The sequence below is a fragment of the Coloeus monedula genome (genome assembly GCF_965178545.1).
Source record: "Coloeus monedula genome assembly, chromosome: 3".
Taxonomy (NCBI): Eukaryota; Metazoa; Chordata; class Aves; order Passeriformes; family Corvidae; genus Coloeus; species Coloeus monedula.
In genome coordinates, this window is record NC_138783.1 from 42,921,174 (window position 1) to 42,946,168 (window position 24,995).

At 39.6% G+C, this 24,995-nt stretch overlaps 1 protein-coding gene across 2 annotated transcripts in view; it reads left to right on the plus strand.

Moving 5' to 3' along the window:
• The window catches only part of GRIA4 (glutamate ionotropic receptor AMPA type subunit 4), a gene marked incomplete at both ends in the record, with an annotated part of 215,918 nt that overhangs the window by 173,138 nt on the left and 17,785 nt on the right, over positions 1–24,995 (plus strand). For both annotated transcript variants that reach the window (XM_082279260.1, XM_082279259.1), the window contains one exon: positions 905–1,152. In XM_082279260.1, the coding sequence (XP_082135386.1) occupies positions 905–1,152 (248 nt within the window). The remainder of the gene's footprint in view (positions 1–904; positions 1,153–24,995) is intronic.

Sequence of the window (24,995 nt, forward strand, 5' to 3'; positions counted from 1 at the left end):
GTGAAGCTAATGAGCATGGGAAACTTCTCAGCCTGACAGCATTTCCTTCCCTTTTTTTAGTGAAAAATTTTATTTGTCTTTATTTTTTATGAAGAAGTTTTATTTTTGGTTAAGTATTTACCTGTAGTTACTCCATGCATTCCCAGACAGGCAAATTTCCAACTAATGCACTCTAAGCCATGAATTCATGTGCATTCTTTGAGAAAGTACATTTCTTACTCAGTTATTGGCAGGATCAGAGTCTTTAAAATAAATCCACTGATACTGCAGTTCTAAAATCATACCTAATTCATTAAGAAAGATGCTTTAAGGCATTTTACTTCCTCTAATAGCATATTTGGTCCATCTTGTTGTTTCCATCTTTTATTGTGAACCATGTCTTCAAATATTGTATAGCTTTTCTGAATATGAATCAGAAATGAATTCTGGACTCTGAATTATGAAAGCAGAAATCTTACTTAAGCTATTGTGGTTTTGATGGTGTAAGAAGTGGGTGTTAGAGAAATGCTTTAAGATTCAGCGGAGTATTTATGGGGAGATTATTTTACTGTTTCTCTTAAGAGTACAAGCTTATTGTGGACATCTATTTCATATATCATTCCTTAAAACACACTTTACCATACATTGACTGTGTGAACTTCGTTTATCTAACAGTAAATTCAGCTTTGCAGAGTTTTTTTCTTTGCTAGAGGGTAGCCGAACTTAAAAATATTATCTGCTGTTATAGTATTGATACTTTTATTTCTTGTCTCTTTTAAAAGAATGGAATTCAAATAAAACCCTTCTCCAAGATTTTCCCAACTGCGAATGTCTGAAAAATTAAGTATGATTGATTTTATTTGAGCAGTGCCATTCTGAAAGTTGCAACATTCTTTTGTTCTAACTTGTGTTTGATTTTCTCCAGAGATCAAAAATAGCAGTGTATGAAAAGATGTGGACCTACATGAAATCAGCTGAGCCATCAGTGTTCACTAGGACTACTGCAGAGGGAGTAGCTCGTGTCCGCAAATCCAAGGGCAAGTTTGCCTTCCTGCTGGAGTCCACCATGAATGAATACATTGAGCAACGAAAGCCATGTGACACCATGAAAGTGGGAGGAAATCTGGATTCGAAAGGCTATGGAGTAGCCACACCGAAGGGTTCTCCATTAAGGTGGGTGGAATAGTATAACAATATAAAATGTGTTGTTATAGTATTCCACCTTCCCTGATGTCCCTGATATAGCTCTTTTTGTTTTGTGTGTGGACATGGTATGTTATTTTTATTTTCTTCCATTTCATTCTTTTTGATCAACAAAGGTAACCATTTCTAATTGCAATACGGATTTAACAGCTATAGTTGGCATATGTTTCACGGCCATATAAAAACCAAACTGGTTGAACACTAGCTACTTGAATTCAGCCTCAATAGAATTAACACCAGTTATTCTATTTCATCAGCTTTTTTCACCAAATTCAACCCTTTATAGGAGTATTATGCTTACATTTTCTGCATCAGTATCTGCATCGATAATATGCCTACATTTTATGTTTTGTTTATTGTTCTTGACTGCTAATTTCTGAGTAAGAAGCTGCTTGTAACATCTTTTTTCAAATGTCATAATTTGGAGGCAATTAGTCCTTCATTAAAGTAACTTCATTAAAGTGCTTTTTTATTAAAGCACCTTCTTATTTAGAAAAAATAAGTTTGTGTTTCTAGCATTATGCATTTCAGTACTGCCTTCAAACTCACCAGTATTTTCTTTATCATGGTATCAAATGCATTCAGTAAAGTAGGAGAGTTTTTGATTCACAGGCAGAACATCATTTGCATTTCATTTAAACTGTCAGGGGACACAAGTCAAGGTACTAGCTTTGTATTAAAATTGGCGGTATTTACCATTCTGTTTCTTTAATGTTTAAGGCAACAAAACTTGCATTTTCCAGTGGTAGATTTGCCAGTTTTCTTCAAAGCAGAAGAGCAACTAGCAGTTGAAGGGAGTATGGCCTATGGAGTCTGACAGTGAAAGGGTGCACATGGGTGGGGGAAAGGGAATACTACGTTGAGTGCTCAGCACCCTATTTCTCATGGTAACAGATTACACATTTGAGCTGATGATAACGGATTACAAAGGGGAGGAAGTAGGTGTAAGGGAAGAGTTTCAAGTGCAGATGGAGCCATATTTCTGTGGAGGAAATAACTAAGGAGCTATTTGTCTACAACTGACTGCAGAGGAGACATCATTACCAGTATGCAGATAACTAGACTCACTCATAACTCATCAGTTTAACCTGCACACAATACCACAAACATCAGTAGCTGTAACTGCATTATAGGGATGGTAAAAGGAGTATCATTAGAACCATTTCCATCCACAGCAAAAGAAGATTTGTATGTGCAGGGGAAAATCAGACCAGCTATTTCAGTGATTGAATATGAATTTTTGGTCCTTAACATTCAGTACCTCTCAGATTTAAAAACTGCTGCCTTCACTGCTGAATAAAGTAGTAAGAGAACTTAAGGAGGTGAGAGAGGGAAAGTGACACTAAAAATATTAATTATATAGAAAAACATGTCCAGAACCCATAGAATAGTTAAAGGTAGAAGGCAGTGATAGTAAGAGAGGATGATCTATTATCTGGATATATTTTCAGAACACTTGTTTTTTATTTTACACTTCTGATAGAGTGATATCTCCTTCTCAGTGTTTCAGACAACCTAAGAGTGGTAGGCAGCTGCAGTTTAGGGTTATAAGGAAATGCCCATTGCTGACAGTCATGCTTTACTGTGTCAAAGCTAGGGCAAACATTTTAGGAGTACTTTGACTGCTGTCATATATGTCCTAGCAGTGGGCTCTTTGCTTTAATCGTGCTTTGTGGTGTTCTTTAGTCCCTTTGCCTTTTTTCTGCAGAGTATTCAATACCAGCAAGAGACAGCCTGTTATAATGAGCACTAATAGCCTGTGGAAGCTGGTTTGTGTCAAATTTGGGCTTGTTTCAGGTTTATTCAGTTGGCTAGACAAAAATACCTAGGAGTAATGGGGATGAGATGTAAAGCAGTTAGAAGTAAGAGGGTCTAGTAAGACTAATAAGAGCAGAGAGGAAGAAAATGACCGTGATTTTAAGGATCCAGTGGGAAATCCTGGTTCCATCCCAGCTGAAGACCAATCTCCCAGACATTTCAGTGAGGCCACAGTTTCATCTAACTGGGAGTTGGCAACTATCATTAGGGTTATGTGATCAAAACCATGTTGTTTTTCACATCCTACCTTCAAATGTGTTTCAAAAAGGAGAATAGGAGAGATCCTACCCAACTTGAAAATTGGACCAAATCTTCTTTCAAGCTGTCTCAACTGGCTGTCCATGTCCATGCCTTTCCTGAGCCTTTCTTTCACATGTGCTGCTTGTTCTCCTGCTGCACCCCATTCCCTCTCTAGTCCCAGTGACAAACCACCAGTGCTGCTTACCTACTAAAAACATTAAGCAACGCACTTAATGTTCTGGATGAAAATAAAGAACAAGCAATACCTCACATTTGTACCACCTCTTTCATGTATGTCTATAGAGAGTAGCATTTATGGAAGAGGGGAAAAGCTTCCTCCCCCTGTGCTTTTGAACAGAAGAGAGTCAGCTGTAAATTTTAACTGCATGTTTCAGTATTTTCTGAATGTTTTAAATTTTAGAATATGCTGCATTTGCTATTTTGACTGCATCCCACATGGTAGTGTTTCTGTCACTGATCAGATGACTTATGTAACTGCTGTCTGCACAGATAATTGCAAATATTGAACATGCAGTTTGAAATCCATGAAAGGCAGGCTAGCTGAGCTCATTACATAAATTAGTAAAAAGACTTTATTTGCTATGGGAATTGTAAATTCTGTTTTATTTAATAATCATAATTTCCTATCTGAGTAATATGTAGACCACAAATTACTTGATGTAGTTCACAAATAATTGCAAGTAGCATATAAATGTTAAACATTCAAACACTATTCTTGGTCTGGTCAGGACTAGGGAAAAATAACAATTTTTCCAAATAAATTATTCATATCGAATTATTCACTAAACTGTTTGAACACCTATTTCATTAGAAGTATTTTAGTCTTAATCCTCCGCCTACTTACAATGACGTAAATCAGGAGTTTTTTCCCTGGAAATGTAGTAACATCTGAATAAAATTGGTGTGAGTGTGTGGAGAAGCAGACCATATATTTTCACACATCTAACTGACAGAAAGTGGTTCTTCCTGTAGCATAGGGTTAGGGATGGTTCCCTGCCATCACATCACCGGGCCCATGTTCATCACAGAGCACGTACCCATCACTTGGCTCATGCAGATGAAATCCACCTGTCAGAGAGATCCAGGGACTGGTCTCTCTGTTGCTCATGACTGTACACATGAGCAGGGTAGTGGATTTTAATTTAAAACTCTTCCTTGTTGGGTTCCATGCTACACTCCTGCAGTGTTCAACCAGTACCTATTGGCTAATTGGAATGATTTATTCTCAGTGCTGGTGCAGTATTATGATTAATGCATATCACTGAATGGAGGAGAATGGGAAATGCCTGATGTGTGTTTCTTTTATGCCTGATGGGCAGTACCATGGCACATATCAAGTGTGTCTCCTTCCTTCCTTCCTTTTCTGTGATATTCATTTCTATATAATGTTGTGAAAGACTGACATGTTTGAGAAGGAATGTGGGATTGAGGGCAAAGGCTCTCATCACAACAAAGATTGAGTTTCTCTCGTGGCACTACCCAGCTGTTCTTACTGTTTCCTCCTCCTCCTCCAACGGTAGGTATCCTTCCAAAGCCACTGTGTAGTACTCAGTGTGAATTAATGAGCTTTTTCTTCAAAGGTGGTGCTTTCAAAGGTGGTTAAGAGAGTGCTGCTTGTCTGCTTAACAAGACCTGCCTTTGTAAAAGTGTTGTCATTAGAAGATGTTCTCATGGCCAGACTTCTGGCCATTGTGGATCACCCCTGGGTCATCTGCCTTGCCGCTTGCAGTAATCTGTGTTTCCAGAGGGCAACAGCTGGAGATCTTGTACTACTCAAGTCCTGTGCCTTGCATGCCTCTACTTTTCTGTTTTAGATATGTAGGCATCATAAACAAGTTTGAATAGTGAAGAACATGAAAGAGTTCTCTACTCTAAGAGGTAATGAAAAAGGAATTAAGGGCAATATTTTCTCAAAGGTACACTAAAAGCTTTTTCAGCTTTTAGTACCTTGAAGCTGTTTTATGTAAAGGGGAATAACAGGTTGGGCTGAAAAATGAGGACTTATAATTTTTTCTCTTACTGTTTTAACTAAGGACATTTGGCTGTCCTGTCCTGTAGTCAAAAGTATGCAGCATGGATGAGTGAAACCTGCAGGGTCATGAGTGTCTGGTGAGACACTTTGAGCCCAGGCAGATGGGAGTGGCAGGATTAGATTTAGACAAATAATAGAAAAAACTTTGACTAGGTGCATCAATGTATTTTAGAGATTGGTGATAATTGTTCACCAACCTCATGAAATCCAGAGCTCTAATAAGTTCCTGCTATTGGAATTACAGTTAATGTTTATATGTATGAACCTGGGATTCTGTATTCCATTATTCAAGTCTCTATTCTTTTTATGTAGTAAAGGATTAACTCCAGTTTGACTTTAGGAAGAATTCTTTTTGTTCTGGAGAAGGCAAAAAGGTCTACCTGGTGATATCTGCTGGTTTTTTGCAGTGTGCCATCTGGTGACATGAACTGACTCTTTATGCTTTATCCATTCTTTACTGTGTTCAACATAAGATATGCAGTGTGGGTAGTGCATCAGTGAGGCAGCTGTTGCAGATGTAACTTTCCAATCTTTCTAGCAACTTACAGGAAGAGCAAAGTACAATGTAAATGGGGCTATGGATTTTAGTTTCCATCCCATGCAAGGGAGGAGTGCTCTGGAGATTGCTTTGTGCAATTGATTTGTGCTTCCAAACAGTGCCCTGTCAACAGTGTATGGATTCTCCTGTTTTACATAATATAATGTGCAATATCTGAAAGAGATTTACCCTAGGAGTGAGAGATCTGTGGTGGAAGGAAGAGTTTTTTGAAGAAAAATTAATTTGTGGGAATAAGATAAAGATCTGTTATGAAGGGATTGTTTGTGTGCATGGGTTCTATAATCTAGCATCTTAACCTCAGTGACTTCATCTAGTTCTTTTCCTGAGGTGAATCTCTAAAATTGCTATTCTTTCATTGCTTCACTTCAGTGTGGTACTACAGCTGACAATGTTATCATTGCTTTTCACAGATATATCTAGTATGGTTCCTTAGAAATGTAGTGTTGGAAGAAAACTTATTTTAGTAATGCATGCTCATTCATACAAAATTTTGGCAGACCTTACACAGGATGGAATTTTCTTTTTTTTTTTTTTTTTTCTTTTTTTTTTTTTTTTTCTGTTAAAGTGATATTTCCTTTTCTTTTTTTCATTGACCTGAAACAAGCTTGGGAAAATAACAATATGATAGTATAATTTCTTCCAGTGGGACTATTAAACTTTTTATCAAATGTTGAAATGTTGTCCTTGATGTTTTCAGAGACCAGAGTATAAGGAGCTTATTGTGGAAGGAATTCCCAGCTCATCATTCACTGCCAAAGCTGTTTATTGTGAACTTAATATATTATTCCAAGATATACCCCAGTTCTCACTTTAGCCTGGATTTGTAGATCAGTGAGCTGGTAATTCGCACCAAGCTCTGTAGGAAAGCAGAGTCATTACACAATAGTCAACTGCAAGGACAGATAAAAATGTTTCCCCCAAAATTTCTTGCATGCTCTGGCTTCTTATGCTTTCTGTAAGATCAGATTTGTGTTTACAAAAGGATAGGTATGATATTCACAGATTGCCTCTGAGTAAGAGAAAAACTAGGAAAAGTGTTTGAGCTGACCACCCAATTTTTTACATTGTCAACATTTATTTAGTACAGAGGATTTCTTCCACTGTTGTTTTTCAATGGTTTTGTATTGCAGAAATCCATGAATCCTTACAAAAACAGACTTTTCCCATCAGGGAAGCTTCCTTGTACAAGTTGTGTTGTATCATAAAGGAAGCATTTCCCTGAACCACTCTTCAGTGTACCCTATATTGTTCCGTTTTCAAAGGTCTTTAGAGATTTTTTATTTTCTTAACCAGTATTGTTGATGTAACTATTCTAGCTCGATATTTCTGTGCGTCTGGGCTGCATTCTTCACTCAATGGCATGGCCCTGTTTTTAGAAAGGTACAGAAATAGATAAAGGTGGTTGGGTCATCCTGATAACATCTGTGGCCCATGTGCTTCTGAGCATGTTCTGGCACTTCAGAGAGAAGAATGGGTATTTCTTTTGCTGGTTAGCTGCCTTCTGGCTGGCAACACTGGCACGTAAAGGCCTCCCCAGATCATTCTGAAGGCAAGCAACCGTCACAGTGAGGAGAGATGCAGAGGAAGCAGGTTTGATTTTTTTCACATTTCTCTTCTCCTACCAGAATGTCTGGTCTTGCCCTTAATCAGTGTGTTATTCAGAGTCATTTCAGCAAAGTGCCATAGGACATAGAAACTGATGTTGTTTATATATGACATAAAGAAGATATAGAGAGAACTGGTGAATAATTGAGTTCTGAGGATTAAAATGAGTGATGTGAAAATACTGAGTTTGACCTCTACCCTTTTGAAGCAAGGGCCACTGGAGAAAACAAAAATCCCTGCATGGTTATGAGGTGCTCTGTTGATACTTAAAAGAACAGGATTTTAGTCAGCTTACCAGGATTTTACAAGGTCATTTCTTTCTGTGATACAAAATTATTTGAAAACTAGAATGTGATCTGTAGCATTTCATACATATGTAAACATTATCCTGTTTGACTGATGGTGTAGATCATACTGTATGACTTTACATAATATTTTTCCCTTCACTGTAGGCATAACAAGGCTTGAATTACCACCTCATTACCATTCCGTGTCAAAGCTTATAGCTGAGATATTTCTCAAGCAGGTCAGATCCTTCAGAGCTTGTTGGGTTTTCTATCAACTGAAAATAACACTTACTAGGTAAAAAGGCAGAAAATGGCCCACTGCTTAAGAAGGAATATAAAAGTCAGGGGTCAAAAGAAGATCAGTGAAGAGAGCCTGAAAAGAATGCTAGCAAGTTGTTCTTTCAGCTGAGCCTGGGAGGCATACTTAATTTTGATTACCTGGATTATTTCTGTCTGAAAACAGTATCTATTTTAAAAGATAAAGCCTTGGGAACAGAGATTAGAGTCCCAACTTGCTCCATTCCCCAGTGATGCCTGTTGGATTAATTTAATAATTTTCCATCAAGATAAGGATCTTCCCTGTACAAAAATAGTGCAGTAAAGAAAGGGGGAAATTTGATGATGACTAATGAGATCCATTGCAAGATGTATAAGCAAATGTATTGAGGCAAAATCTTCTACTTGAAAGAGTTTTTCCCATTCTTGCAATTTTTACTTATAGAGGAAGGAAATTGTAATAATTCTGATTTAAGTCACCAAATTGCAGTGAAGAGCATTGCTATTGAGATAATTTCTGATACTTGAGTCTTTGAAAGAAAACAACTCATTAGTGTCCATGATGCTGCACTTGCTGAATTTTCTCTTACCTGGGGGGGATAAAAACATCACTATATCTTTCAAGTGCTTCAAAGAGCCATCTCTGACCTGCCTTGCCTCACAGAGCCTATTTCTTCATTGCCACCAGCAGGAAGTTTTCACTCTCAGACTTCAGGGATGATTCATAATTGAACAAAGCTTTCTGTGGTTTGGAGAAGAAAGCACAAGTCACAGGAATTTGTTCTGCTGCCATTTGTGTTTTCCTACACTATGAATGACACTAGAAGCAACTGATGGAAAGCAAAGGTCTTCCAAGAAGCTCAGCTCCCATTTTGGTCCCACTGTTAGATTCTGGTGCCTCTCTGTAATATCATCCTGCTCCCTACTCCATGGAAGGTCTTGGGATTTTAGTGAGGAAAGTTGTGAAATGAAGTGTTTCTGAGCAGGAGTGAAAGAACAGAGCATGGAAACACCAGTAAAACTATTGCAAAGAAAGTTTTTTTATCTAAACATTTCAGTGGCAATAGCTATTTCTAAATTAGCAGTATGATCAGTGTAAAAGGTGAAACTACTATTCTGCCTCTTCAGCTTTAGTATTGGCTTAAAAGCATGAGGCTTTTTTTTTTAGTTTTTTCTTTTTTTACAAGATATTTATACAAGAGATTTCCAATTCTCTTGTATATTGATTGATTATGAAAAATTAAATTTCTGTACTGTTCTACAGAAGCATTGGGCTAGTCTGGGGTAGTCAGCACCAGGATATGTTTAATAACAGGCTTGTCTTCTACAGTCAGAAAGAAATCAAGGCAGCAAAAAGATCGAAGTTCTTTTCTCACTCGTCTGTTTCAGAATTGTTTGAATGCAAACAGGATAGAAGCTTCACAATAGCAAATCTGTCCAAATGAAATCTGTCAGGCTGTTGAATTCTCTGACAGATAAAAAGGGGCTTATATTTAAGTGTAACCAATGAACCTCAGACTATCAGCAAAGGCCATAATGTCTCAACAATACTGATACCATTGCTGTGCACGTCTTACTGATTTTCTGGACTTTTACAACCCTTTGAAAAGCATTAATCCCCACCGTATGCCAGTGGGATACAAAAAGGTTATGGTTGTTTCCAATCTATAGATCCCCTGAGAAATAAACGCTGCTTCTTGGCACTTCAGAAATAATTTTCTCCTGCCCTTTTCCCTGCCATTTCCCCAATCCCTTGTAGAACATCTCAGCAGAGGGCAAGATGCAGCCCTTTATATTTTAACAATGCTGCTCGTTATTATTTCTCTCTTTTCTTTTTATTAGAACTCTCTGGCTGTTTAGGTGTCAAGTCCCAGGAACTGCCCTTTGAAGTTGATCGTACAGTTCCCGACAACTAAAAGGCCTATCCCACTAAGATAATAATTGTTCAGGTAAATTGTAGGTAGACTAAAGCAAGGAATCAGGCTGCTGAAAGGCATCTCAGCAGCTCGTAACAATACCTCTCTGTGGAAATGACATTTGGGGAACAAATAGCACCTGAAAGACAGTTTGAGATTAATCTGTGTGGTAGTTGTAAAACTGCCCACGTCCAATTGACAGTAAGTACTAGATGGACTCCAAGAGACATAAAATGGCCATTTAGTCTTTGTGCAGCCTTGATTCTTGTGAGAAATCCCCAACCAAAAGTAGGGAGAAAAGTTTGTTTTCTTTCTTGTTGTTTCTTTGAAGTGAGAACAGTATCTCTGGCTGGCACAATGTGTGACAGAGTAGGCATTATGGACTGAACATCCTAGCATGAAAGGTGGAAAGGTGTTGACAGCATAAAACAAGATGCCGTAGTTTTAATGTATAATTTAATCTACTCTGTGTCTTGACACAACAGCTCTAAAATGCAGCTCTTTCCCACCATCAGAATGTTCTCAAGGAGCTCAGGCTCCAAATAAAAATGGCCACATGTGTACCTCACTGAACAGTACAAGTTTAAAATATTGTTTTATAAAATGGTGACTTGTGGTTGATCAGTAATTTTTCCTCTTCACTGGTCTGCTTTTTGTGTGGTAGGAGGTAGAGGGAAAACTGGTGCTCTTTTTCTCAACTATCTCTAGCTATCTTTAGCTCAAGTCTCTGTACTTTAGTTGCTCGATGCCTTACTCCCATTTTCTGCTTTCCTTCCTCTGCTTCCTATTCCAACCAAGTCACTGAGTGAGAGCTTAAATCAAGCCTGAAAAAGGATTTAGCTCCTATTTAACTATATCTTTTAGCAAATCATATGATGTTAAACAATGCTGCGTGTTCTTCTGTTGAGACTCTCTTTTAACAGTTTTTGGCAGTATTGGCAGTTTTCTGTAGTCAGAGTTTGACTACAATTTTCCCTGCAGTTTTTTAAAGCCAAAAGTCAACTGGATAAAAATGATCCAAGCCTGACCTGATACAGAGACCTATTTCATTGTTACACTTCAGGTACTTCTTTCTACTCTAAAAGAACACATGAAAATAATAATCTGCCTCCAGTACACAAAGGAAATAGAGCTTTTTTATTTTTTTTGTCTCCCCTCTTGGTCAGGAATAGCATCTGTGCACAGGAAGATCCAGATCCCTTGCTAGCTTTCAGATCTTCCATTACTAGCAGCAGGGGTGAATGAGGCCTGCAGGTGAGAGCAGCCCCAACATCTGGCAGCCCATCTGTTACTTCCAGAATATGTACAGTTTTCTCTGAACAGTTACGCATCAGGCTCTTTCCAGTCTGTTGCTTATATGGTTCCATTTAGTGCAGCCCAGATTTGTAACTATGTCTTTAAGAGGCTTTTATATGTAGAATGAGATCTTTGGATTCCATGGTGTGGATGCAGGCACCTGATTTTGCACATTTTACGATGTGTTGTTTGTGTGATTTAGGTCTATTTTGGATCTTAAAACTTTTAAGCCTACAGAAAAATCCATGGGATCTTGTTATTTCCTACAGAAAATCTCAGCTTTTTCTAGAAAATTTAAATGGTCTATATTTCATGTGCCTAAATGTGGGCAATTACTAGGCAATTTTTCAGATTTTTACATTTTCAACCAAACTTCTGAATTTTAAGGTTTCCACAAGAGCGTGCTTGCAACACGAAATATGAAGAGATGGGTTTTAGAATGAGGCTCATTTATTTATTGGTTTTAAATAAAATGAAAATGCCTTCTGTACAAAGCTAGGGGACCAACCCACAGTCAGATGCTCTGCATTTAACTAAGATCCAGCTCCTCAGGTTTTAATCAGAATATGATAGTATTTTGATTATATTCTATACCTGCTGACACTTTTTGGTTTAAAACCACATGAATAATTGACAATTATTTGTGATTTTTCAGTTTAAATAATGTGAACTCAGGCTATGAAAGTGTAGTTGAAAGTGAACAGAAAGTCATCACAGTTTCTTGAGGGTTTAGGTTTTTTTCCTGTCACAGTTAAATAAGGAAGCTGCTATTGAACCACCAATTTCCTGGAAGATGATCAAGATGGAGATGGATATGCATCTGGACCTCCTCTGGTGAGGAGCAGCTGAGAGAGCTGGACTCGTTCAGCCTGGAGAAGGGGTGACTTTGGGGGGTCCTAGAAGCAGCCCAGAGTGTCTACAGGAAGGTCTTCGAGGAGATGGAGCCAGACTCTTCACAGCAGCGTAGGGCAGGAGGGCCAGTGACAATGAACATAAAATTAAATGAGAGAAGTTCGGACTGGATGTAGGGAGGAACTATTTCCCCTGACTGCCTGAGGGCAGTCTGACAGTGACACTCTGCTCAGAGAGGCTGTGCAGGCTTCATCCTTGGAAGTTTACAAAGTGTGACTAGTTGAAGCCCTGAGCAGCTTGGTCTGACCTCAGGACTGACCCTTGTATGAACACAAAGTTGGACCAGACAACTCTTTAGGTGCTTTCCGGACTGCACAGTGCTATGATAATTTTTTGAAAATTATGGTTATGAAAAAGATACCTTCAGCCATCACACTGAACCTCCTGGAGCTACAGGAGTATTTGGAAAGTTGTAGTAGCTTATGGAAAGTGATGTTTATGTTTCCTGCATGGTAGAAGTTCTTCTCCCTGACCACCTGGCTTTAGTTACAATTTCTGTGAATTAAATGTCAAGCATATCATTCTCATCTGAATAACATTTTCTTGCTGGAAAAGCAGAAGAGAATGAGAGGACCTGAACTCAGTGAAGTAAGTGGCAGTGCTTCCTACCCCTTCTTTACCAGGGCAAAAGGAGCAGTTAACTTCCTAAGCAGCTTTATACAGCTGCTGAGTGATTGACAGCATGGACATTTTTGGAACTCCTGAGTGGGTCAAAATGTGGAAGAGTTTGTTTGTTTGTTATGGGCCAATCAAGTTGGCTGTCTCCCACTTTCGGCAGGAAAAATTAGAAGTATGTTGTGGTTAAATACTGAATTGAGGAAATACACACAGAAGTTTAAGCTTAGTCTATCTCTGGGAGACCAGAAGGATAGATTCCCTATGAGCAGTTGCCTGAAAAGACCCAGAGATTTTTGAGAAGCAATGAAGTTTGGTTGCCTGAAGTCATGTCGTACTGGTAAGCTTAGTTAATGACCCTGCCCAGATTTTCTGGGTGTCTGGGAGATCAGTGCACCTTCTTACTTCAGATTCACCTTTGCAAATTGAGGGCAAAGACAATTGCCCCTCTGCCTCAGAGGAATAGTGAAGATTAATAGCATAGTGTTTGTTGCACTGTGAATATTTGAAGCCCGTTCCCACTCCAGATGGTTGTATGATTATTTCAAATCCATGGAGGTGTGTGCATCAGGACAAACACGATGGTAGATTTCTCAGTGTCTTTGGTCAAAGAAACTGTTCTGGAGAGAAATCTATAGGGAAACTGTAACTTCGACTAAGGGTTTCTGAAACAGTCTGTGGTCTATGACCTCATTTTTTGTGTTCCATTTAGAAAGCAATGACACAAATCTCCATCACCAGTGGACCCTACTCCATATGGCTTTTTTTTATTAAAATTGGCACATGGGCATGAATTCAGGACAACAGTAATTATATTATTTGTATCTCCATATCCACTGTGGAGATGTGTTAGTACTTTTAGTACTGTGTTTTCTCTGTAGCCCGGCTGCTTGTATTTGAAACATTACAAGCATGAGTGTTACCATATTGATGTGATTGTGCTCAGTCCGACTGGTCTGAGAACTGCTATATTTGCATTTCACAGAGTGGTTTGGGTTGGAAGAGACCTTAAAGATCATCTATTTCCAACCCTGTGCCATGGGCAGGAACACTTTCTACTAGACCAGGTAGTGTAGTGGATGAGAGTAAGTGGGACATAGTAAAGTCCTGGCGGAACCCTTGTATTGAGTTGACTGTGGCCTTTCCTTCACCACCACCAGTGGCAGTATAGGGACACAGAGCTGTGCAAAAGTGAAGATGCTCCATGCTTAAGTGGAACCTGCTTCCATGCTGGGGGAAGGTGGAGAGTTCGCTGCTGTGTACATGGCTGCATCGATGGTGACATCATGTAGCTGGTTGCCAGAGGGATTGGATTGCCCTTGTGATCATTTCACCTGATCTTGGACCGATGTTCAGCTGGCTTCAGGGCATTTTAATTATCAGCACACTGGCTATTGGACCAACCGTCTCATCTGGTTGCTGGCACTGTTTATGTGTGTCTAAGCATATCAGATATTCCTCATTAACTTCTGCAATAATATTCAGACAGAAAGTCCTAGGAACTCTTCCAGCTAATCCCCATTTTGGCTGCTGACCAAATAAGGCTTTATATGGCACAACTGTAATTGCTTCATTTGTGTGGTATTGATCTGCCATTAGGCAAAACACAAGCCAGCATTTCACTAGGGCACAAGTTATGAAGTGTTCTTTATTGTTTGCATTGCCGTTTCAGCTCCAATTCCTACCTGGGAAATAGCTCCCGTGTTTTTTTTTCTTTTAGTCTCTACTTCTAATTAAAGTAATGAACTTCAAAGTGCTTGCATCATAATTAGACCAAAGCTTGAGAAAACATATCTTAGATGGAATCTTTTCATTTATTGCCTTCCTTCTAATCCTTCTTTATGAAAAACATCAGTATGGAGGCACAAAGAAGCATCTATGTAATGTTACAGCAATCCCTCATGCCTCTTCTCAGTCTAAGTTTGGACCTGCCAGAAGTGTATCAACTGTACAAATCTCATGAATTATTGATCTGTTTCTGGCGACCATAAAAGTCAAGAATCCATCCTGATTTCTGTGCTGCCAGTAGCTTTTGGCATAGTGGCCATGTTTCATTAATAACTTCATGGACATTGATGTCAGTGGATGAATTCCCTCAGAAGCAAACAGCAGTTTTGCCCTACAGCTTTCCCATGTGGAGTTGCTTTACTAAGAAAAAATTATTGAAGAGCTTGCTTGTATTACAGCACTTTCAGTACTGTACAGAATGCTGATGGTATTTGGCATCACAGTCATTTCATGCTTCATTCTCATTAAGGTGAGGCTAGGGCTTGGTGGCTGAAAGGTCTAACCAGACAGGCAAAAGGTTAGAAAGAGTACCTTAGAAACAGAACAAACATGGGCTTGTTCCTAAAATAAAGACAGAGACATTAATAGAACCACAACATCATAGAATCACAGAATAGTTTGGGTGTGAAGGGACTTTTAAGGGTCATCTAGTCCAACCCATCTGCAATGTGCAGGGACTGAGCCAGTTGCTCAGAGCTCAGTCCAGCCTGACCTGGAATGTTTCCAGGGATGAGACACCTCTCTGGACAACCTATTCCAGAGTTTTACCATCTTTTTTGTAAGAAATTTGTTCCTTATGCCTAGTCTAAGTCTACCTTCTTTCCACCTAAATCTGCTCCCTTTAGCTGAAACCACTACTCTTCATCCTGTTTCAGCAGGCCCACTAGACAGCTTTGTCCCCATCTTTCTTATTATTCCCCTTTAAGTATTGAAAGGCCTTAATAAGGTCTTGCTGGAGCCTGGTTTTCTCCAAGTGGAACAACTCCAGCTCTCTCAGACAGTTCTCATGGGAGGGCTGCTGCATCCCTCTGATCATTTTTTGGCCCTCCTCTGTACCCACTCCAACAAGTCTCTGTCCTTCCTGTCCTGGAGTCCCCAGAGCTGGATGGAGTACTCATGGGAGTGGAGGGGCAGAATCACTTCCTTTGGCCATGCTTCATTTTATGAATTCAACTGAATGTGGCTACTCCATGAATTCCTGAGAACAGCAGTAGTATTTTTTTTTCCAAATGCAGCTGCTGGGCAGATGACAGAAGTTGAGGTTTTTTCTCTCCCTGTAGGTCTTGCCACAGATACCGATATCTGTCACCCTGAAAGTGGTTAAATGCAACTCCTTTTGTATGACTCTTCTCTGAGGACATCTCAGAAATATTAGCTAGGATAGAGGACTTTTATCATCTTTTATGGAGAATCATAAGCTGACAGTGATGTAGTTTATGAAAAAGGCATGCAGAGATGCTCAATTGAGCACTTTTACTTGTAGAAGTCACTCTATCATGCTCCTGATATTTTTCTGCCATTTCTGAGTCTTAAAGACATCTTACACTAATTAGGTGCTCTTGTGAGATCCTGATGCTTGCAAGAAGGAAAATACAGCAACATATGAGTAGAAAACAGGTGAAGACCATTTCAGATGTAGCTCCTCTTACCCATCATTGTATGTTCATAAATGGTGGATTCAGCCTTATATTAATGAAAAGTTGGAGAAGCCTGAGAGTGAAATCTTTTCAAATATTGCCAAATTTGAACCAAATCTCCAAAAATGCCAGATATGTTCAATACTGCATTAAAATCTTGGGTTTATTATTATCCCCTGCTACCCACTAAACAGAACACACATTTATATAGCATACTGAGATATGGGGCTGGTAGGAGCTAATTTTTGCAGTTAGCCCAGCAGGTTATTTTATTTTCCATGGTTTGTAGCAAGATTCAGCAGTGAGTTCTGACTCCTTTTGGAGGTCACAGTAACATTTCTTTTGGGATAGGTGATTCAACCTAGGACTGGGTCTTCCTGCAGAGGAAAGCTGTGAAATGCTCAGTCGAATGTACAATATTTCTGCCACTGCTGGGACATGTTGAATGGAGTGAAAAATTAGAAGCTGCTGAAACAGCTGCCACCTGCTTTGTTCTGGAAGATTTTGGTGTAGTACAATCTTCCTCTGCATAAGGTAACCAGAGCTGGTGATCCTAAAAGGCTGTGTAGCAATCCATCAGTGATATCAAATGGATTGAAGTGGATGTAAAGAAGGAACAACTTTCTAAGTTACAAGGAACCACACCATATTTCTTTTCAATAAGCACTGAATTGCATCCAAACAAGGTATATTTTCCTAGCCTCATTCTGGGTGAAAATAGTCACTTTGTGGTATTCAGAAGCATAAATTTAAAATGCCTTACAAATACTGTTAAGATATTATATAAAGGAAAATTTAAATCTTCCGGCCAAGGTCAGTAATGGTGAATAATGTTTCCAGTCCTGTAAAATCATCCATTGAAAAACAATTAGATCAGTTGTGCAGGCTCTAAACTGCAGCATTTGGCTTTTTCTTGAGATGGAGAGACATAAGGAGTTTCAATATGTGCCTGAGTAACAAAACATAATGTCCTTGCAAGAGGCTTGCACTAATGCAGTCTAAGTAGGAGAGGAGAGGGACAGCGTGAGACATGATGGATCTTCACTGCTGTGACCCTCACCTCAAGCTGCTACTCCCTGACTTTCAGCAGTGCTTATCCAACACAGATGGAACCTCATGCCTGGCACATGCTGTGCCTTGCCATGAGACCCCTACCTGTCTGTGCAAATACTGCCATTTTCTGTCAGTTGGGGGACCCTAAACTTAGGAGTTGCTGGAGAGGCAGGTGAAACAGCATCCAAACATCCTGCTGCCACAAAACTGTGAGTGGAGGTCTGCTCCACCTAAGGTATAAAAAGCAAAAAGCTTTCTGCCAGCCATGCCAGAGATGAATGTTGCCCCATCTGAAAGCATTGTGTATTGGGGGGGAGAGACATGTACTTAAATATGCTCATTTTACACATTTCCGTTTTAAAAATATTACTGTAAATGCTCTCAGCAATATAAAATGTATAAAAACCACAAATGGATCAGGCTAATGTTTCTGAGGTGAAAGAGAATTTTGAGGCACTTGGCAGTGGGCTAAGCTTATCCTGAGAGCAATTCCTGCAGCATGGAGGCAGCGTTACACTGGTGCTCAGACACTTTTGAAAAATATCACTCAAGCGAGGGATTTGCTGAGGGTGGTGAGACGCTGGCACAGGTTACCTAGCATTGTGGATACCCATTCTCTGGAAGTGTTTAAGGCCAGGTTGGATGGGGCTTTGAGCAACTTGGTCTAGTGGAACATTTCCCTGCCCATGGCAGGGGAGTTGGAGCTAGATGATCTTTAAGATCCCTTCCAACCCAAACCATTCTATGATTCTATGACTCTAAACCTTTAAAACATATATTCTGAGTTGCAGGTGTTAGACTGCAGCAGCCTATTCACATAATCCTTGCTGGAGCCAGCAAGAAAAAATGTGCTTTGAAAGAAAAAACAAAATGCACTGCTAATGAGAACAGGATTAGGTAGTTGTTAGCAAAAATTATAATAGCTCAGACTTGGGAGAAACTAGCATTTCTGCTGCTGCTTAAGACTGTGTACTGAACCAATATGAATAGTTGCTCTAGGGAAAATTTTATGTGTTTTTTATTTACAGCAAAGCTTTGTATAAAACTGAGAAACAAGCTGAGTTGCAATCCCAGGTCAACTGCTGTTGGTTTTACACAAGCAAAATATATATTTAATTGCTTGTGCCAAGAAATGTTTGCATACTGTAATTGGAAGCTTTCAATCTGTAAAACAACTTTCAATCTATATAAATACTTTAAACTACAGTCATTGGACCTCTAGCTGGTGTAAATTGTCAGAACCTCTTTGAATTCAAAGTAGCTATGGCAATTTTTTTAGCAGCAGTGGGTCTCCCATTAATTGGAATTCCTGCTGATCCTCAAGGTGCCAGTTTGGCTCATATTTGTTTACAAAGCTCAGCTCGAGGAACTAAACTGTGTACTATACTTAGGATATACATAGAAGCTGTAAATACTCACTGCCCCTGGAAATTAACCATCTTATTTGGATGGATGAATGAAGAGTGCTATACTTATTTTAATTAGCCACAATTGAAAAGTATCTGAGCGCTGCCATAATTTCCCATCTCTAAATAAATATACATCCTTATAAAAATACTTTATTCTTATTTTTTGACTTATATTTTGATATATTTTTCTGTAAAAGGTGTTTTAAATGCAATTGGACAGGGGATTTTAAGATAATGTTTTTAAAAGGCATCGGCTTCTAGTGCAGCACAGAACCTGCCCAGAACTTTTTTGCAATACTTTGGCTTTCTACAGGCCAGTCAGTTCTTCAGGGGTATGTGAATTTTGCAAGATGGAATTCAGAAGGCATCCACTGTTCTGGTGGGTCCTTAGCTGGGCCTGAGCATTCTGCTGAGATGGCTAATCATGTCCTTTCTTTGATAAGCATGATTATAGAAATGGAAGAGCGTAGCAGAAAAGCCTGAGAGACCCACTGCAGAAGAGCTAGTATTATTGTGGAGACTTAACAACATGAATGCTAGCAGTTGTTTATTTAATAGAAATGCTGGGCAAGCTGTGACAGCAAGTGCCAAGGACTCTATTTTGTTTGAGCTAACATATGAAAATGTTTTGATGACTGCTGTGCTTCAGTATTTGAAAACAGTTTTTTTCATACGAGTAACATGAGACCATGCAAACCTTTATAAATCCCAGTACAAATATTAACCCTGTAAGATCTTGAATGTATTTAAGAAGACATGCTTTTAAAGCAGGCCTTTAGTCATTAAAGTTTAGGTTATTTTTCGTGTAAAAATGTTCATGCATTAGCTCTCCTTTTTAATATTTACATTATTGATGCTTCAGGCCTTCTGAGTACAGTGATGTAAGCTTTGGCTACATCTTTCTCATTAACAGAGTGCTTGTTTCATTCCTAATTTATTAAACATATTCAACCAGTGCCATGCAGCTTTACACTTAATTTCTCTTGATGAATTGTCGAACACCCTTAAACTGCACTACATTTGTGTCATGTTACAATCTGCCATCAGTGCTTTTCAAAATATGGATAAAATAAACAGCTCAAAAGATGTGCAGGTCTTAATTTTTTGCTTGGTAAGGTTGCATTTTAATTCTTCCTGTTAAAAATCATTTGAATGGATGATAGATACAAGCTATAAAAATGCACCCACTTGTGTTTCACTAAGCACATTTAAGACAGATCTTCAGCTGCATCCTGGAAGCGCTAGGCTGGTGGGTGAGGAGAGGCTCCTGGCAGCTGTGGCCTCCTCTTCCCAAGCCACCTGGGCTGGATACAGATTAGATCATGAGAGAATAACTGCAACTCACATCACTGAAATAAGGTCACTGAACTTGGCTTTACCGAGCGGTCTCTCTGCCTTGTCTTGCGGGAGGATGCCCTCCAGCCTGCACCAGGCGTGCCCAGGGGCTGGTCTGAATGATGGCTGCACGAGCAGGTAGCTGGGAGAGACACCCAAAGTCCAAGGAAGAAAATGAGCTTGGATTTGCTTGAGACACATCATCAATTGCCAACAGTGATATTGCAGTCTCAGGAAAGCTTGTTCCTTTAGTGGTGAAGCACCACCACATCTGTGGGTTTACTTCCCATTGTGCAGTAGTTTACTGATCTCCCCTTCTTTCCAGGCACCAGTTATGTAGGAGTATATATACAACAAACTTACAGGACAATGTGGTCATGTATTTTATAGTAGAAAGGAAGCCTCAGTTATTTTGCCAGTTGGTCCATACTTCATGTATGGCCCACCTATGGGGCTTTGTTCGTGTAACATTCAGGTACTCCTTGTTGAACCTTTTTGTATGTTCAGAGAACCTGAGGTTAACCAGAGATGCCATCTCTCTGCACCACGTGACTTCTAAGTGACTGAGTGATTTCTGAGACTTTGAAATCCCTTGTGGGAAGGATTTGTGAAAAGCCTTTTGGAGGGTTGGGGTCTCTGCTCTGTTTCTACCTCAGCAGCTGCAGTGGCAGCCCCAGCATTACTGGGATGATGGGCTGGTCAGTGTGGCTGCAATTTAAACAAGTCTGTCTTTGTGTATGTAGGGTCTCATTAGTGAGTCGTGTTATTTTTGCACATCTTGCTCGTTCACTATTGCAAGTGAATGGCATCCTCAGCTCTAAGCAGTGAAACAACAGTGCCGCCGTCTGTGATGATAACTGCAGAATTGTGCTAAGAATCTGCCCAGGATGCAGGGTGGTATTTTTGATATCTAACATGCCGGTTACACAGAATTTATGAGACTTAAGTTCAAGAAAGGGATTCACGAAAATGTCAAAGCTGTTTAAATAGCCAAGACATTTAAGTTTTCCTGGCAAAGCTCTACCGGCTGCCTAAAAGATTGTTATTAAATGCCTACAGCAGAGGTTCTGCCTTTGTTGTAATGAGCACTTACAGACCTGTCTGTGCCTTTATGCCAGTATTCAGTATTTAGTATTCAAAAGCAGATATTCTGAGACCTTACGTCTGCCTCCATGAACCAGGCCAAGGCTGAATGGTTGAAATTGTATTTGGGGATGATGCTGAATGGTGCAGATGGGTGGTGCTTTGCACCTACCCTATGAACCATGGTGCGTCCAGAGATTTTGGGAACTCAGTGACTTAAACGCAAAGCAGCTGTGTCTGAGAGTATACATATTTGCATACAAGTATACACACATCTGGATACATATTCAGCCTAACCGAGCTGGAGAGAGTCTTTTCTGTCTGTTGTGTGTATTCAAGCTCTGGGTATTAGGCTGTGAGAACAGACTTGATCTTATTGAGCAGAATGCATTTAATGTCTTAGTTCCTGATTTCTAAGGAGTGCTGAGTTTCTGTGCTGAAATTGATGTTGAAAGTGTTGCATTAAGCAAAATTTGGTCTCCCTTTTCATGATGTTCCGCTATGACTGTCTCAGATTTCCAGCAGTGCTTGTGATGTGTGCTGTGGTGGTCCCTAGCCTGGACCTCCATCTCATTCCCTCATGGTGCAGGGACCAATGTGTGTCTTTATCAGCTGTGGAAATGCCCCTCCTGGGGTTGAGCATGTATATGAGCTGGATACCACAGTGTTGTGCACCATGGTGTTCAGGTCATTTGTTGCATGCCTCCCTCACTGCTTCTTACAGGCTGAAGTCCAACAGATAGGTCAACTGCTAACCATTGATGTGACCCAAACTCAGTGGAAGTCAAAGCAAACCTCTCTGCTTGCTTCCCTGGGCTTTGGGCAAACACCCTGGTGCAACTCTTTTGGGTAACAAATGAGGTATCCCTGTTTGGAATCACTGATGTTATTTTGTAGTCACGTTGTCATCTGTCTGTGCAGTGTTATCTTTTGATAACTGTATAAGGTGTATCTGCAGTTGGCACAGATAGGCTCTTTTAAAAAAAAAGAAGTGATACTAATTAATGTTTTAAAGTGCTTACTGCTATTTATTTATAGGGACATGGACAATGATTTTAAATGAGTGATAATGATTTAATTCTCATCATGTTTTTCATACTGTAATTCTAAAGGCTGCTTAAAAGTAGCTGTGATCCATACATTGAAATCACTGTCCATGCACCCAAGAACTTGTGAAGCGAGGGCTGCAGTCTGAACTGGCTTGACTATTGCATACAAGGACTCTGTTTTCTTCTGAGTAATGGAAAAGGCAGGACTGTGCAGTGACACCAAGCATTAAGAGTCAAATATTAAAGCCCTTGCTTGCTTTCTACAATTAAACCCTCACTCTCGCAAAGATGTCAGTTCCTTTCTTGAGGAATACATTTTCTTTAGTGGGAGTTTGGACTAAGTGTGGTATTGAGATACAGTCCTAATTTTTGAGATGAAAGAAAAGTTTCTGCCATGGAAACTCAGGTTTCCAAATGCCTTCGTCTGTGGCAGAACGAAGCATTGTCTAGGTTGAGTATGGGTGATCTAGCCTGGCTCTGAGGTCTTGGTATATAATTTTCAATGCAGTCATCATTGCATGTTTTAGGCTCTCAGTTATAAAATATCTGGGAGGTACAGCAGCGTTGAGCAAAGGGTCTCTGTGTTTTGCTGACCAGAGGGAAATTATTTATTTCCACATGTTGAGGTGGTCCTGGATAACAAAGCAACAGAGAAAGCAGTGTGAAACTAACCTGGTTTTACATGGCCTGCTAGACATGATGAGGATAATAACGTGTTACATTTATAAACAATACCGTTAATTTCAGAGCGATGATTGCAGCTTAAATCCACATTTACTCCTTCATCCTTTTTATTTCCATTTCTCTATTGTGCTGTGAAACTGTCTATGGATATGGCTAATAACCCAGCTAAATAACCCTCTCATGAATGGGTTTCATTCATTTATTTATTTATTACTCTCGGATTACTATCAACCAGCTGCAGCTTCTCTAAATGACTGTGGGAAAATTTTCCTTGATGATCTTAATGCTGTGAAAGATAAATTTGACCATTTGCCAAGTGAGGAAGCTCTTTCCCTTCAACATGAAAATTAAACATGAAAACTTATATTAGTTGTCAAAGACATCACCTAGTTGTTTTTAATTCATCTTGGAATATCCAAATGAAAGGTGTAAGTAGACACTATCTTGAAAAAAAGTTGTAAATTATCAGGTAACATCTTCACCCAAAATAAGATAAAGATTGAAAAGAAAAAACTTTCCAAGGATTTCAGCATAAGGACTTTGTCTAATTTGGTGAGCTTTAATGTTCACACTTGACAGACTACAGCTAAGAGGAAATAGTTTGAAGATGCTTTTTTCAGATAGACAGATTGATAGGGCTTCCCATCTGCTTTAAAATCAGACTGAGATTAAAGTGACTTGTTGAATTGAGAGTTAGTGACATTCCTTGAGATACATTTCATTTTTCGTGGGAGTGATCAATCCTGCCTGCATCTGTAGAACTGTCAAAGCAGCTGCTTATGTAATTGCTGCCCAGTGTGACAATTCAACATAGCAGCATTAAATTAGACCTTGGTTTGGATCCTGTTGAAGCGAGTTTTGACATTGACTTTGTAGACAGCAGGCTCCAGATATATATCTAAGCCATTTTCAGAATAAGTAATGTTGTTCAGCGTCAAAGAAATTGTGTTTCCAGGATCATCTTTCATCTATGGCCCACTCCCAATGTCCTTAAAAAGGTAACGTTTATGTTTAGTGTACTGGAAATCTGTCTGATAAGTGGCAAGGCTGGCTACACAGTTACCTTTCTGAATGGGGCCAACAGACTGAAAGCACAGGCTTTGTAGTTAGAGCTGAGTGTGGAAAATCTGTAGTAAATATGACTGGCTCAAAAGCAATTGCTTCCAAGAACAAAAGGGACAAATGAACAATTTCATTCCAATTTTGCAATTGCTTCTCTCCCTCTGGAGTGTGAACCATAATTAGAGCACTTACACAAAATCACATTTGTCAGTCTGGCTGCTAAATTCCCCTTAAAGATTAATCCACAAAGAGCATTCTGTTATCACTCCCACTACAGTTCTCATTTTCACTTTCAGGGACAGACAAGCAATTACTTTATCTCTGTTAAAAATCTCATATAAATCTAACTGCAGTGAAGTTAGGTAACATCAGATCTACACACAAGCAGTTTCCAAACCATTGCTTCAGACCAGCGAGCAAGGACCTGTCTTTCATCCAGGAGGAGCTTTATAAAAAGCTGGTACCAGAAGACAGTAAAGGTTTGTCCTGAAGCTGACATTTGTCCCACAGATGGACCACTGTAGTGAGGGACTCTGCATAAGCTGTAAAGTACCATTGTCTGTACCTGTTTGCCAGGAAGATATCTCTCTGAATAAGTGTGAGAAAAATTTCTGTTCTAAGACCAGAAAGGACCCCCAGGGACCAGAGACCTGCCATCTCTAGAGATGCTGAATCCCAAGCCCCAGTGTCTTCTGGTGCCATATGATTTGACAGAGCCCTGCTGTCGGAGGATCTCTTCCTGGCCCATCTCCAAGTGCTTTGAAGGTGTTGCATCCTCTCATTGTTGTTGAAGTGAGGATGCCATTGACAGTCATAGTTCTTGTCATATCCCTCTCAGACAGATCTTGAGAGCATTAAACAAATTTGGAGAGAGAAACTCCATCTTTCTCAACCCCACATCATCCCCAAAGAGCAGTAGTTAAGCTACTGACAGCTCACAAATACTTTGGAGATTAATTGTGCCACTGGCCATGTGCCTCTGCAGACCCACAAGCAAGCCTGGACAGACACCCATCAGAGAGAGTGTACATGTCTGATAGGCATGGGTGCACTGGGGACCTCTGGACATAAAAATAGGAAGATGCAGTTTTACTGATACTGATGTAGTTGTGTATCATTACGATATGTGACTGTTT